The sequence below is a fragment of the Gouania willdenowi genome, unplaced genomic scaffold (assembly GCF_900634775.1).
Source record: "Gouania willdenowi unplaced genomic scaffold, fGouWil2.1 scaffold_340_arrow_ctg1, whole genome shotgun sequence".
NCBI lineage: Eukaryota > Metazoa > Chordata > Actinopteri > Blenniiformes > Gobiesocidae > Gouania > Gouania willdenowi.
Genome location: NW_021145103.1, coordinates 82,839 through 98,248, shown reverse-complemented (window position 1 = coordinate 98,248; position 15,410 = coordinate 82,839). Strand labels below are relative to the sequence as shown.

The 15,410-nt window shown below is 34.0% G+C and overlaps 1 protein-coding gene and 6 non-coding genes across 8 annotated transcripts; 1 reads left to right on the top strand and 6 right to left on the bottom strand.

Annotated features, from left to right (window-relative positions):
- Positions 1-1,331: 1,331 nt before the first annotated feature.
- LOC114459750 (cold-inducible RNA-binding protein B-like) lies at positions 1,332-5,732 on the top strand. Of its 2 annotated transcripts, none has more exons than XM_028441911.1 (7): positions 1,332-1,465; positions 2,048-2,158; positions 3,033-3,139; positions 3,220-3,325; positions 3,784-3,928; positions 4,005-4,054; positions 4,822-5,732. In XM_028441911.1, the coding sequence occupies exons 2-7, from the start codon at positions 2,059-2,061 to the stop codon at positions 4,833-4,835; spliced, it is 522 nt and encodes a 173-aa protein (XP_028297712.1). In that variant the 5' UTR covers positions 1,332-1,465; positions 2,048-2,058; the 3' UTR covers positions 4,836-5,732. The 2 variants fall into 2 exon arrangements, with proteins under 2 accessions (XP_028297712.1, XP_028297710.1); XM_028441909.1 differs by having other exon boundaries at positions 3,220-3,331.
- A 4,082-nt stretch (positions 5,733-9,814) lies between these two features.
- Positions 9,815-9,886, bottom strand: trnaq-cug (transfer RNA glutamine (anticodon CUG)). Its single transcript has one exon. It is a non-coding gene; the product is annotated as a tRNA-Gln (tRNA).
- A 2,288-nt stretch (positions 9,887-12,174) lies between these two features.
- trnaq-cug (transfer RNA glutamine (anticodon CUG)) lies at positions 12,175-12,246 on the bottom strand. The gene has a single exon. It is a non-coding gene; the product is annotated as a tRNA-Gln (tRNA).
- Positions 12,247-12,901: 655 nt separating this feature from the next.
- trnaq-cug (transfer RNA glutamine (anticodon CUG)) lies at positions 12,902-12,973 on the bottom strand. The gene has a single exon. It is a non-coding gene; the product is annotated as a tRNA-Gln (tRNA).
- Positions 12,974-13,875: 902 nt separating this feature from the next.
- Positions 13,876-13,947, bottom strand: trnaq-cug (transfer RNA glutamine (anticodon CUG)). Its single transcript has one exon. It is a non-coding gene; the product is annotated as a tRNA-Gln (tRNA).
- A 487-nt stretch (positions 13,948-14,434) lies between these two features.
- Positions 14,435-14,506, bottom strand: trnaq-cug (transfer RNA glutamine (anticodon CUG)). The gene has a single exon. It is a non-coding gene; the product is annotated as a tRNA-Gln (tRNA).
- Positions 14,507-15,220: 714 nt separating this feature from the next.
- Positions 15,221-15,292, bottom strand: trnaq-cug (transfer RNA glutamine (anticodon CUG)). Its single transcript has one exon. It is a non-coding gene; the product is annotated as a tRNA-Gln (tRNA).
- Positions 15,293-15,410: the final 118 nt, after the last annotated feature.

The following is a 15,410-nucleotide window of genomic DNA, read 5'->3' as shown; positions in this document are numbered from 1 at the left end:
TGAAAAGGTGGTGAAATGGGTCCAAAGTGTCAATATTGGAGCAATTAGTTTAAACTGGCAAATAAATGGGAATGACAAATTGTGAATGTGGTTAAATTGGCAAAAAAATAAGCGTGAAATGTCATGAAAAGAGGTTAAAAGTGACAATAATAGGTCAACATTTGTGACATTATAGGTGGAAAGGTAGTGGAAAGGGTTTATAAGTGAAAGTTCTTGAAATTTGAATGAGAAATGCTTTTGAAAGAGCAAAAATATGGCAAGAAAAAGTGATGAAAATAGGTTAAAATATAGTAAGTTTTGTGTAGTTGCAAAAAAAACAAAAAAAGATGGTATGAAATTGTTAAAAAAAAAAAAAGAATTGTTTATTGAAGGCATCTGGCGATCCCCTCCCAGTGTCTCGCGACCCCAAGGTTGAGAACCCCTGCTTTAACTGTTGCAGTGTGTGTAGCGTCTGTTTGTCTAAGAACTCATTCCATTTGCTAATGTATCCAAGTGTTGAATGTAATCCATGCTTTGTTCTGTGCCAAGAATGTTTCACTGATGAAAAAATGTACATTAAATAACAATAAATATGCAACCTTGATTGTGAAACATTGTCACCATTGGCACTTTTTTCTTTATTAGGATATAATTTTTCCATCTTCCGGTTAATTTATAGCCTAATTGAAGACAAATTTTAAGAATCTGTATACCACAGCTTTAAATAAACTTATGACAATCCTCTTTAACTCTTTAGACATTGATTAATTTCATTTCATTTTGTTTTGTTTTGCTCTATTACTATCATTACATAATTTCTTTGGTAAAACTAACAATTATTGTATTGTGGGTAAAAACTGGGATAAAAAAGGTGTTACAATGATAAACTAGTTGAGTAAAATATAAATTATCTATCTATCTATAATTTTAATTCTGAATTAAAGCTCCCATGTAAACCATCTATGAAAAAGATACTTAATCTCCCATTTGTCTATAGCAAGACATACTTCCTACGGGCACTGCACTAGTAATTAAAAACTAATAAATCAGCCCTTACGTGTGTGTCCGAATAAAATACATACCTATGTTATGAATAAATCGTTTTTTTTTTTTTTTTCCATTACGAAGCTCTGTGAATGCACTGATAAAGCTCGCATGGTTCAATACAGTACTTCCAATAACGTTAAAAACCATCTAATAAGTGTTGAAGTGGATAGGATATATTTTTTGTGTCTTTCCGTCGTGGTTTTATATGTTTTGTTTTTTTTTTTGTTATATTTTTTGTACGTTTTTCTGTAATTTTCTAACCGCTGTTCCTGATCACAGCGGTAGTAGTGTTCTGTGGCCGGTGGTGTCGCTGTGGTTCCGTGTCCTCCCAACAGCCGAAGAAGAAGCGCCGTGAGCACTCAAAAGCGACCGGATTCTTTCTCTCCTCCTCATTCGATCCTCAGCGGAGCTTCAGTTTGTTTGTGACCGGAGACGCAAGGTAAACCAAGCCCACACACAATCACACAAATGATTCAACAAACGCTCACCGCCTGTTTTAATCGCGTATTACACATTACACGCGTTTTCTAGCTTTACAATGTGTATCTTACATTTTTAAGTGTAATTTAAATCATTAAAATCCTCGATATCTGCTTGTAATGTTTTCACACATCTTCAGATATGGTGCCGCGTGTGTTTGTTACTCGTGTTTAATGCGTGGTGTGGTGATAAAGCCGTGTTTTTTGAAGCCGTGTCGTGGGTGCGAAGTGTGAAGGAGGCCGCGCTGCAGCAAACAAAGTGCGGAGCTTCTACAAAATGGCGCCGAGAGAAAAACGACGCACCACGTTCACAGGCCTCAGGCTTTCTCTGTCGGCAAAAACCTCGACGTTTTGCCTCAATTTGTTGCCAAAAACAATTGCATTTTCGTTAAACATATATATTGTTTCGGAGTTTCTACTTTTTTCTTACAATGGCTTTCTTTTCTTACCTGGCTGCTTTGACCCACTTTTAGCTTTCATAACCGCATGGTGGCTAATGCTAACGGCCGCGGTTTTTTTTTTTTGCTTTCGTTTACCTACAGTTACATTAAACATGGGTGACGAAGGAAAGCTGTTCATCGGAGGTCTGAGCTTCGAGACCAATGAGGATTCTTTGGCCTCCGCCTTCGGCAAATACGGAGTCCTCGAGAAGGGTAAGTCCAGTCCACCAGAACCCGGCTTTAGGCCTTCAAAGCCCGGACAATAACTGGAGAAGGAGAAGGCCAGGATATTTCTAAAATTAACAATCTATGCTATTTACGATTAATTCGTGCAGATGTTTTAGATATATATTTCTCCAACAATTTTAACACAATTTAATTTAAAAAAAATTTCATCTAAATTGACATGTTACAGCAACCAAAGACGCTGAAGGCCCAAAAACAATCAAAATTAAGAAAATTAAATGTATATTGACCACAGTAAATAAATTTCGGGTCCGTTAAATATAACTTATTGCTTAACTAAAATTAACAAAAATTATGCTGGACTAGTTTCCAAAACTATATTTAACATCATCGCTAAACATTTCTCTTCAATTCCCTTTGAAAGTTTCTGACTGAAAATTTACAGCACTTTATTTTTTACTTTGAATAAAAATTAATATTTAAATATGTAAATTATCAATTAAATTTACTTTCATCTGATTTATTCCAATAAATTCCCCCCTTTTTTTTTAGTTATTCTAATAATGTTTTTTTGTATACAGTAGTCCTCACTATATTGAGTTTCACGTGCTTAATGTTTTCACCGCTGCATTCGCCCACCAGCGACACATTTAACTCTAAAATTCACTGTTTGTGGAAATGCGGAGCTGTTCTCCCTTTTCTCCTCTCAAAAACAAAAAGCTGGTGATTAGCAGCTAATGCTATCCTTGTCTTTATAGACTTCTCAAAATTAACAGCCTTAAAACATGTATAAATACAAAAAATAAGGCTGACTGCTTTGTGGATTTTGCCTATTGCAGGTTATTTAAAACGTAACCCCGCGAATAACGAGGGACTTCTGTATTTTAATTTTTTCCTCCAGTTGACGTGATCAGAGACAAAGAGACTGGGAAATCTCGTGGCTTTGGGTTTGTGAAATTTGACTGCAAGGAAGATGCTAAAGACGCCATGGAGGCTATGAATGGAAAGGTAACAATGTTGCAAACATTAAAATAACTAACATCTGTGAAAAATTGAGCTTTTTAAAAAATAATTACATTTGTTTTCAGACTCTCGATGGCCGTGCCATCCGTGTCGATGAAGCAGGAAAAAGCGGGCGCAGAGGGGGGTACAACTCTGGATCAAGAGGCGGCAGCAGATTTGGATCCCGTGGAGGTAGAGGTGGGAGGCCTAGCTCTTCCTAATTCACTTCAATCTGCACATCTGTTTAAGCAAAGGAAGTCTGAATGTGTGGAGCAAAACTAAATTATACAAAAAAATACACTTAAGATGAACACAAATGCAAAAAACATACACAAAATGACTCTCGAATCACACTACAATAACAACAAAAAATGACTGCAAAAATACACGACTCCAAATAACATTACAAAAATCATAACAATGAGTAAAAAATTGCATTTATCATGTGCACGTCCCATAGAATTAAATCTGGATAATCGCACACTATTTTATTTATACCCCTTATAACATAGAGTATGTACAAAAGGGATGTACATCTAACCTTCAAACAGACTCATTTGGACACAATTGACAACTCTACTTAAGCCCCCACTACAGACTTCTGACGTATGATCAAAGTCTGGATTTGATCATTTTCTCTTTTCTTCCAGGTGGATACAATTGTGAGAGAGGCTATGGTGGTGGCGACAGAAGCTATGGTGGCGACAGAAGCTATAACAGCGAGCAGAGAAGCTTTGGTGGAGGCGGATACAGGAGCGGCGGATATTCCTCCGGCGGCTACAGCAGAGACAGCAGGTAAGCCAAGACTTTATTTAGATTTCTGTTCATCCGATCAGACACATGCATGAATAACCTTTAATTCTGATTATAGGAGTCAAGGATACGATCGCTCCTACCGCGATGGATACGACAATTATAATGGTAAGTAGAAAGTTGCATATACATGAGTGCTTTTAGGCTTATGTTGGGGCTGTCAAATAATTTTAAACACTTCACATTTGAACACTGCATGGATTAAGTCACATGTGTCAAACTTGAGGCCCGGGGGCCGAATCTGTCCTTAAAGCATCAAACTTGGCCCACTCAAAGCTGAAATGACAAAACAGAAACGTTGCTTACATTACCAGCTAATTTGTAAATGCAAAAAATCAATTAATCTAATATTTGCAGCATTGTTATTGCATGACATCAGTCCTTCAGAAATTGTTAAAAGAATTGCCGTTTTCCTAAATTTATTCTGCTAAATGTTTCCAAATTTAAAACAATTACTGCAAAGACTGATATCCTCATCATTTATTCATATATTATTTATTCATGTATAATTTATTCATGGATTAGTTGAAATTACTCTAAGCATAAAATCTGTGGGCCATTTAAGCTCAAACTGGTCTGTATTTGGCCCCTGAACTAAAGTTTGACACCCCTGGATTGAGTGAACTGGTTAGGGTTTAGAACAGCCCCAACATATGATTGGTCGTACGCACTGTTGGCGCCTCCTCGTCTCTCAGTCCTACTGTGACTCATATCTCAGCTGATGATGGAGCTCCTTTTGATCAACAAACACAGTGAAGGGAGGAGGGGGCGGGGAGTTCCTAAATTTTTATGGGGTGGGGGTAAATTTGTGTGAAACTTTAGTGTTGGAAAAACTTTGCCGTGTCTTTACCTGTGTGCCCACTTCTTATCCTCAGCTGCACACGAGTAAACATCTCCCCCTGATTCAAGATCATCACTTGGCTGGCTGTATTTCAAAGATCCTCAAGAGAAAAAAAATGTCCACGTGTTTATTATTGCTGACTTTAGTTTTGTAGTTTTGTTGTTGTAGCTCAGCATCTTAAAAAAGAATGTAGCCATGAGTTCTGGTCATTCCTCTCACGTATAAAGAAAAACCATGTTAAAATTACCGCTCCATACCTTCTGATTGGCTGCTTTTGATTCCTCGAGTAAACGGTGTGACCTGGTTACTGTACAGTCCTTGTTCGTCTCGTGGCTTTTTGAACAGGCCACGCCCACCATCTTTGCTCTGAACTTTGTCCAAACGTCAGTGTTTCCTACTTTGATACTTTATTTTTGTTTTTGTTAATCTGACGGGGCTTGTTTTGGTTAATTTCCTCTCTCAGTTTTTTTATGACTGACCTACCTCCTGCCAGCTTTTAAACTGAGAGGGAAGAGACTTTTCCTCCAAAAGAAAAACACCTTTTTTGTGGCAATTTTATGCTCCTTTTTTTTTTTTACTAGTGTACACTTTAGTGTAGTCTAAAAGGCTCCTGTATGTTCAATTTCCCAAAAAAAGTGAATTCCTTTCAGACTGGTGAACTACACACCTGAAGTTGGCCGGCTGTTCATGAAGTTGCAAAATTGCACCAGTCAGTCCAAAGGTATCATTACTTCTGTGCTCTGCTCAACATCTGCATTTTTTGTTAATTAAAATGTGCTGTTAATGGACTAATCGTGCTCGCAATTTGACTTGAAAGCCTGTAACTTAGTTTCCCCACCGATAACGTCATCACCAAGGGATACAGTTTTGTATTTGTATGATCAACCTTTTTTTTCTTTGTCCGTTTGGCTTCATGGAGCCTATTAAACAGACTGTGGAAAATAATCTTGACCTTCCTTTTGCCTTCTAAAAAAAAGAACTACCAGATGAGTTTAACTCTTAAGTCTATAATATCTTATAAATTAAAGATGGAAAAGAAACTCAATTGCGTAGCGTATGATCGTTTTGGCTGAAAGACCCTAAAGGTGCATTTGAACTTGACGTGACTTCAGAAAACTAGTTAAGTTGTGCTTTATGCTCTTCATTGCACTGGTGACGTGCTGACCGGGTTCAGTGTGGCTAAACATCTTTTAACAAGTTAAACCCAGTGGAGTTACGTCTTTGTCATAAAATAAGACAAAATATTGTAATTAAGTCTTATAAAAGTATACTTATTTTCTAAATATGTAACCATTTAAAAAATATATATGCATTGTACTTAATCTTAAAATATTAAATTTAGATTATTAAAATTGACTTTAATCTCAAAATATAAAAAATGAATGATTTCTCTTAATCTATTAAAAATAATTTTAAGTAACCATATTTTGATGCTCTTGTCACTTTATTTTTGTAAAACTTCAACATTATGACCTTTAAAAATTGTTAGTTTACAGATCTGGAGAAACTGTCTAATTTTTTAAATTTTAACTTCCAGCGCAATCGAATCACAAGAGTCACATTATCTAGTCGCTGAAATCGTTTGAATCCTCCATATTTTTTGGGGGTTGTGGCGGCAAGAATGTAGAACTCTCTAGTGACTCATAAATCTTAGAGTGTTGACCAAAAGCTTCCAGTCCAATGAATTCTCTTTGGAAAAGACTTGGTGGGATTAAATATTGAGGGGGGTGGGTGGGTGTCTGGTGCCTGTTAACGCTTCATTACATTCAAGAGGGCAGCTACCTACTACTACCACAAGTCCTCATGGAGAGTGAAGTGTTGCGTCCACACCCAGGTGCTCCTCAGAGATGAAAGCTGCTCTTGCCTAGGTCTCATAAGTGGAGAAAGTAGGCCAATGCACGTGAGGTAAAAATCTCCTTTTGCTTTGCTCACATCCTTCAAACTCAGATCATTTTGTTGCCATGAATTCCTGAAAAGTTCGACTGTTGTTCTTCTCCTGCTTTAATGTCACCTGCAAACATGCCACAGCCTCTTCCACCACCTATCAGACTCCTTCCTGACAGTCCCTGTTAAATGGGGGAGGGGGGATTGTGCTCAAGTCCACTAAATCAAAAAAAAAAACGCATTGGCCTCCATCACAGGAAGCATTGTTTGCATTGGTCCTAAAATGGCTCCTGATTAGCGGTTAGCTTTAGCTTCTCCTGCACAGTTCAGTGGTGAGTTTCAAAGGGAGTAGTGAGTGAGTCGTGTTGCATGCAGTGACTGAGGTTTTTAATAAAAATGTATTGTTTCAAGATGTTAATTTTCCTCTTTTTGTCTTTTTAGGGTGACGTGACATGCTGAGTAATCACTGGTGAATCCTCACAGATGGCCTGAGATGGTCCTGACTCAGCAGATCTGAAGTAGGTTCAGACCAGTGGTTCTTCATCTTGAGATGAAACTTAAGACTAATGAATTCCTTGTGGTTTTCTCAGGTCCATAAGAACCACAGGACTCTGCAGCACGTCTGCTGGTGTTAAAGCACACTTTGAAGATGGAGCCATGGGACGTGTGTGAATAGTGGACTTTCCATTAAACTGGAACTAAAAATCTTTAATAAATCAATAAAATTTTACAAAGATGTTTTTGTGTTGTAAGTCCAACTCAATGAATCCAAAAAGCGGCTCAAAGTTGATTAAGGTCTATGGTAAGTTGATAATGTATTAAAGCCTGTTACTGACTAAAACTACCTGTCAAATCCATTAATGTTAAAAAACCACATTAATAAATGTCTTGTAGTAAATGCAGATTAAATAAGGCCTTTCTAATGTATTTAACATTAAAAAAAACAGTATTGGAATGTATCGACTGAATCTAATGCCATAAATTTTAATTTAAGGTTATTTTTCAGGGTCAAAGTTTAATCTTATTGTTAAACCTGTGATTATTTATGCACTAAGAGTAAAGGTTATAGGGTTTTTCTGATTTTCTTTATTTAAATGTAGCTTTTTTTCAATCTGTAATCCACTGGTTAGTGAAAAAAACTAATAAAAACCATTACTTGTTAAAAATCACATTAATACACTTGTCAAGCTCTAAGTCTTGTAGCCAAGTTTCCTTTGGGAGGAAATTACATGAATTTATGAAGGTTATGATTCAGAGTCTCAGTTTATTCTATTGTAAATAAAACTTGAGTTTAATGTAAACAAATTTTTACACAATAAAAGCAGCTTTTTTATACCTTTCAGAATCTTTTAATTTGTTTTGTTCAGTTGTAAAATTTAAAATACATCACTTGATCAAATCATAACATTTTAATTATGAAATAAGTAATGAGTGCATGATAATGGATTAATGATGGCTAATACTCAAGGCAGCAACATTGAGTATTGGAAATGGAAAAAGCTGTGTTCAAAACAGAGGTAAGGCTATAGTATGGCACAAAAAAAAAAGCAAACCTAGTGAATTTTTTTTCTCATCTATACACTAAAGACTTGTAATTGACATGAGGTTCTACTGAGACTTGAACACATCACTGGATTCAGTGTCCAGAGTGCTAACATTACACCATGGAACTCTAAAGACCCTTAAGATTAATTGTTTCCCATTTTTCTTCTGAGGAAAGGCTATAGTAAAACATAAAAAAAGGTCGAAAACATTTTAAACACCCCAAAACAGAGGTAAGGCTACAATAAGGCGTAAAGACCAGTGAAAAAATTTTAAACACCCCAATATGGAGGAAAAGTTATAGGAAAGCAAAATAACGGGCGAAAAAATTTCAAATGCCTCAAAACAGAGAAAAGGCTATAGTAAGGCATAAAAACGGGCGAAAAAAATGTAAACGCCCCAATTTGGAGGAAAGGCTATAATAAGGCGGAAAATTTTCAAACGCTTCAAAACCTAGGAAAGGCTATAATAAGGCAATAAATGGGCGAAAAAAAACTTAAATGCCCCAAAATGAAGGAAAGGCTACAGCAAGGCATAAAAAAGGCGAAAAAAATTTAAACGCCTCAAAACGGAGAAAGAGCTATAGTAAGGCAAAAAAAACGGATGGAAAATTTTCAAACGCCCCAATTTGGAGGAAAGGCTATAGTAAAGCATAAAAATGGGAAAAATTATTTCAAATTACTCAAAACGGAAGTAAGGCTATAGAAAGGCATAAAATGAGCGAAAAATTTTTAAATGCCCCAAAAAGGAGAAAAGGCTATGGTAAGGTATAAAAACGGATGGAAAATTTTCAAATGCCCCAAATTGGAGCAAAAGCTATCGTAAGGCATGAAAAAAGTCAAAAAGATTTTACGCGCCCCAAAACGGAAGAAAGGCTATAAGGCATAAAAACGGGTGAAAAATCTTTAAACGCCCCAAAGTGGAGGAAAGGCTATGGTAAAGCATAAAAACGGGGGAAAAATTGTAAGCGCATGATGCGCATCATGAGTTTCCACTGAGAGTTGAACTCAGATCACTGGATTCAGAGTCGAGAGTGCTAACCAGTACACCATGGAACCCATAAGGATAAACTTTGCATTTTTTTTTTCTCATTTCACGCTACAGCAAGGCAGATTTTTTCCAAAAATTTAATAAAAAAAATAAATTGAGTTAAGACCATCATTAGACCCTAAAAACTACTGCAAATATAATGCACATACTTAAACAGGGCTAAGAAAGCAGAAAGGCACAAAAAATGACAAAAAACTAAAATCACCCAAAATCAAAAGTAAGGCTATAGCATGGCATATTTTTTCAAAAATTTCGAAAAAAAAAAAATTGAGTTAAGACCATCATTAGACCCTAAAAACTACTTCAAATAAAATGCATATAGTTAAACAGGGCTAAGAAAGCAGTAAGGCAAAGAAACGGGTGAAAAAATTTCAAACGCCTCAAAATGGTGGTACGGCAATAGTAAGGCAAAAAATTGGGCGAAAAAATGGTAAGGCATTAGTAAGGCATAGAAATAGGTGTAGAAAATTCCAACGCCTCAAAATGGTGAAAAGGAATACAAATATTAGATATATTTCCAGAGAAATTAAAGTCCTGTGACTGATACAATGAGGTTCCACTGAGACTTGAACTCAGATCACTGGATTCAGAGTCCAGAGTGCTAACCATTACACCATGGAACCCATAAGAACAAACTTTGCATTTTTTTTTTTCTCAATTCAGGCTATAGCAAAGCATATTTTTTCAAAAATTTCATAAAAAAAATAAATTGAGTTAAGACCATCATTAGACCCTAAAAACTACTGCAAATATAATGCACATACTTAAAAGGGCTAAGAAAGCAGTAAGGCACAAAAAATGACAAAAAACTAAAATCACCCAAAATCAAAATTAAGGCTATTGCATGGCATATTTTTTCAAAAATTTTGAAAAAAAAAATTGAGTTTGGACCATCATTAGAACCTAAAAACTACTGCAAATATAATGCACATACTTAAACAGGGCTAAGAAAGCAGTAAGGCACAAAAAATGACAAAAAACTAAAATCACCCAAAATCAAAAGTAAGGCTATAGCATGGCATATTTTTTCAAAAATTAAAAAAAAAAAAAAATTGAGTTAAGACCATCAATAGACCCTAAAAACTACTGCAAATATAATGCACATACTTAAACAGGGCTAAGAAAGCAGAAAGGCACAAAAAATGACAAAAAACAAAAATCACCCAAAATCAAAAGTAAGGCTTTAGCAAGGCATATTTTTTCAAAAATTTTCGGAATAAAAAAAATTGAGTTAAGACCACCATTAGAACCTAAAAACTACTGCAAATATAATGCACATACTTAAACAGGGCTAAGAAAGCAGTAAGGCACAAAAAATGACAAAAAAAAAAAAAAAAAAAATCACCCAAAATCAAAAGTAAGGTTTTAGTAAGGCAAGTATTTTCAAAAAATTCAAAAAAAAAAAAAAAAAAATTGAGTTAGAACCATCATTACACCCTAAAAACTACTGCAAATACAATGCACATACTTAAACACAGTTAAGAAAGCAGTAAGGCACAAAAAACAAAAATCACCCAAAATCAAAAGTAAGGCTATAGCATGGCATATTTTTTCAAAAATTTCGAAAAAAAAAAAATTGAGTTAAGACCATCATTAGACCCTAAAAACTTCTTCAAATAAAATGCATACAGTTAAACAGGGCTAAGAAAGCAGAAAGGCACAAAAAATGACAAAAAACAAAAATCACCCAAAATCAAAAGTAAGGCTTTAGCAAGGCATATTTTTTCAAAAATTTTCGGAATAAAAAAAATTGAGTTAAGACCACCATTAGAACCTAAAAACTACTGCAAATATAATGCACATACTTAAACAGGGCTAAGAAAGCAGTAAGGCACAAAAAATGAAAAAAAAAAAAAAAAAAAAAAAAAATCACCCAAAATCAAAAGTAAGGTTTTAGTAAGGCAAGTATTTTCAAAAAATTCAAAAAAAAAAAAAAAATTGAGTTAGAACCATCATTACACCCTAAAAACTACTGCAAATACAATGCACATACTTAAACAGGGTTAAGAAAGCAGTAAGGCACAAAAAATGACAAAAAACTAAAATCACCCAAAATCAAAAGTAAGGCTATAGCATGGCATATTTTTTCAAAAATTAAAAAAAAAAAAAAATTGAGTTAAGACCATCAATAGACCCTAAAAACTACTGCAAATATAATGCACATACTTAAACAGGGCTAAGAAAGCAGAAAGGCACAAAAAATGACAAAAAACAAAAATCACCCAAAATCAAAAGTAAGGCTTTAGCAAGGCATATTTTTTCAAAAATTTTCGAAAAAAAAAAATTGAGTTAAGACCATCATTAGAACCTAAAAACTACTGCAAATATAATGCACATACTTAAACAGGGCTAAGAAAGCAGTAAGGCAAAAAAAAATGACAAAAAACAAAAATCACCCAAAATCAAAAGTAAGGCTTTAGCAAGGCAAGTATTTTCAAAAAATTCAAAAAAAAAAAAAAAAAAATTGAGTTAGAACCATCATTACACCCTAAAAACTACTGCAAATACAATGCACATACTTAAACAGGGTTAAGAAAGCAGTAAGGCACAAAAAACAAAAATCACCCAAAATCAAAAGTAAGGCTATAGCATGGCATATTTTTTCAAAAATTTCGAAAAAAAAAAAATTGAGTTAAGACCATCATTAGACCCTAAAAACTTCTTCAAATAAAATGCATACAGTTAAACAGGGCTAGGAAAGCAGTAAGGCAAAGAAACGGGTGAAAAAATTTCAAACGCCTCAAAATGGTGGTAAGGCAATAGTAAGGCAAAAAATTGGGCGAAAAAATGGTAAGGCATTAGTAAGGCATAGAAATAGGTGTAGAAAATTCCAACGCCTCAAAATGGTGAAAAGGAATACAAATATTAGATATATTTCCAGAGAAATTAAAGTCCTGTGACTGATACCATGAGGTTCCACTGAGACTTGAACTCAGATCACTGGATTCAGAGTCCAGAGTGCTAACCATTACACCATGGAACCCATAAGAACAACCTTTGAATTTTTTATTTTCTCAATTCAGGCTACAGCAAAGCATATTTTTTCAAAAATTTCATAAAAAAAATAAATTGAGTTAAGACCATCAATAGACCCTAAAAACTACTGCAAATATAATGCACATACTTAAACAGGGCTAAGAAAGCAGAAAGGCACAAAAAATGACAAAAAACAAAAATCACCCAAAATCAAAAGTAAGGCTTTAGCAAGGCATATTTTTTCAAAAATTTTCGAAAAAAAAAAAATTGAGTTAAGACCATCATTACACCCTAAAAACTACTGCAAATACAATGCACATACTTAAACAGGGTTAAGAAAGCAGTAAGGCACAAAAAACAAAAATCACCCAAAGTCAAAAGTAAGGCTATAGCATGGCATATTTTTTCAAAAATTTCTAAAAAAAAAAAAATGAGTTAAGACCATCATTAGACCCTAACAACTTCTTCAAATAAAATGCACATACTTAAACAGGGCTAAGAAAGCAGTAAGGAAAAAAAAAAATGACAAAAAACAAAAATCACCCAAAATCAAAAGTAAGGCTATAGCATGGCATAATTTTTTTTACAATTTCCAAAAAAAAAAAAATTACAAATATTTGATGTATTTCCACAGAAATTAAAGTCCTGTGACTGATACCATGAGGTTCCACTGAGACTTGAACTCAGATCACTGGATTCAGAGTCCAGAGTGCTAACCATTACACCATGGAACCTATAAGGATAAACTTTGCATTTTTTTTTTCTCAATTCAGGCAACAGCAAGGCATATTTTTTCAAAAATTTCATAAAAAAAATAAATTGAGTTAAGACCATCATTAGACCCTAAAAACTACTGCAAATACAATGCACATACTTAAAAGGGCTAAGAAAGCAGTAAGGCACAAAAAATGACAAAAAACAAAAATCACCCAAAATCAAAAGTAAGACTTTAGCAAGGCATATTTTTTCAAAAATTTTCGAAAAAGAAAAAATTGAGTTAAGACCATCATTAGAACCTAAAAACTACTGCAAATATAATGCACATACTTAAACAGGGCTAAGAAAGCAGTAAGGCACAAAAAATGACAAAAAAAAAAAAAAAAAAAAAAATAACCCAAAATCAAAAGTAAGGCTTTAGCAAGGCAAGTATTTTCAAAAAATTCAAAAAAAAAAAAAAAAAAAAAAAAAAATTGAGTTAGAACCATCATTACACCCTAAAAACTACTGCAAATACAATGCACATACTTAAACAGGGTTAAGAAAGCAGTAAGGCACAAAAAACAAAAATCACCCAAAATCAAAAGTAAGGCTATAGCATGGCATATTTTTTCAAAAATTTCTAAAAAAAAAAATTGAGTTAAGACCATCATTAGACCCTAAAAACTTCTTCAAATAAAATGCATATAGTTAAACAGGGCTAAGAAAGCAGTAAGGCAAAGAAACGGGTGAAAAAATTTCAAACGCCTAAAAATGGTGGTAAGGCAATAGTAAGGCAAAAAATTGGGCGAAAAAATGGTAATGCATTAGTAAGGCATAGAAATAGGTGTAGAAAATTCCAACGCCTCAAAATGGTGAAAAGGAATACAAATATTAGATATATTTCCAGAGAAATTAAAGTCCTGTGACTGATACCATGAGGTTCCACTGAGACTTGAACTCAGATCACTGGATTCAGAGTCCAGAGTGCTAACCATTACACCATGGAACCCATAAGAACAAACTTTGAATTTTTTTTTTCTCAATTCAGGCTACAGCAAAGCATATTTTTTCAAAAATTTCATAAAAAAAATAAATTGAGTTAAGACCATCATTAGACCCTAAAAACTACTGCAAATATAATGCACATACTTAATAGGGCTAAGAAAGCAGTAAGGCACAAAAAATGACAAAAAACTAAAATCACCCAAAATCAAAAGTAAGGCTATTGCATGGCATATTTTTTCAAAAATTTTGAAAAAAAAAATTGAGTTTGGACCATCATTAGAACCTAAAAACTACTGCAAATATAATGCACATACTTAAACAGGGCTAAGAAAGCAGTAAGGAAAAAAAAAAATGACAAAAAACAAAAATCACCCAAAATCAAAAGTAAGGCTATAGCATGGCATAATTTTTTTTACAATTTCCAAAAAAAAAAAAATTACAAATATTTGATGTATTTCCACAGAAATTAAAGTCCTGTGACTGATACCATGAGGTTCCACTGAGACTTGAACTCAGATCACTGGATTCAGAGTCCAGAGTGCTAACCATTACACCATGGAACCTATAAGGATAAACTTTGCATTTTTTTTTTTCTCAATTCAGGCAACAGCAAAGCATATTTTTTCAAAAATTTCATAAAAAAAATAAATTGAGTTAAGACCATCATTAGACCCTAAAAACTACTGCAAATATAATGCACATACTTAAAAGGGCTAAGAAAGCAGTAAGGCACAAAAAATGACAAAAAACTAAAATCACCCAAAATCAAAAGTAAGGCTATCGCATGGCATATTTTTTCAAAAATTTCGAAAAAAAAAAAATTGAGTTAAGACCATCATTAGACCCTAAAAACTACTGCAAATATAATGCACATACTTAATAGGGCTAAGAAAGCAATAAGGCACAAAAAATGACAAAAAACAAAAATCACCCAAAATCAAAAGTAAGGCTATAGCATGGCATATTTTTTCAAAAATTTCTAAAAAAAAAAAATTGAGTTAAGACCATCATTAGACCCTAAAAACTTCTTCAAATAAAATGCATATCGTTAAACAGGGCTAAGAAAGCAGTAAGGCAAAGAAACGGGTGAAAAAATTTCAAACGCCTCAAAATGGTGGTAAGGCAATAGTAAGGCAAAAAATTGGGCGAAAAAATGGTAAGGCATTAGTAAGGCATAGAAATAGGTGTAGAAAATTCCAACGCCTCAAAATGGTGAAAAGGAATACAAATATTAGATATATTTCCAGAGAAATTAAAGTCCTGTTACTGATACCATGAGGTTCCACTGAGACTTGAACTCAGATCACTGGATTCAGAGTCCAGAGTGCTAACCATTACACCATGGAACCCATAAGAATAAACTTTGAATATTTTTTTTTTTAATTCAGGCTACAGCAAAGCATATTTTTTCAAAAATTTCATAAAAAAAATAAATTGAGTTAAGACCATCAATAGACCCTAAAAACT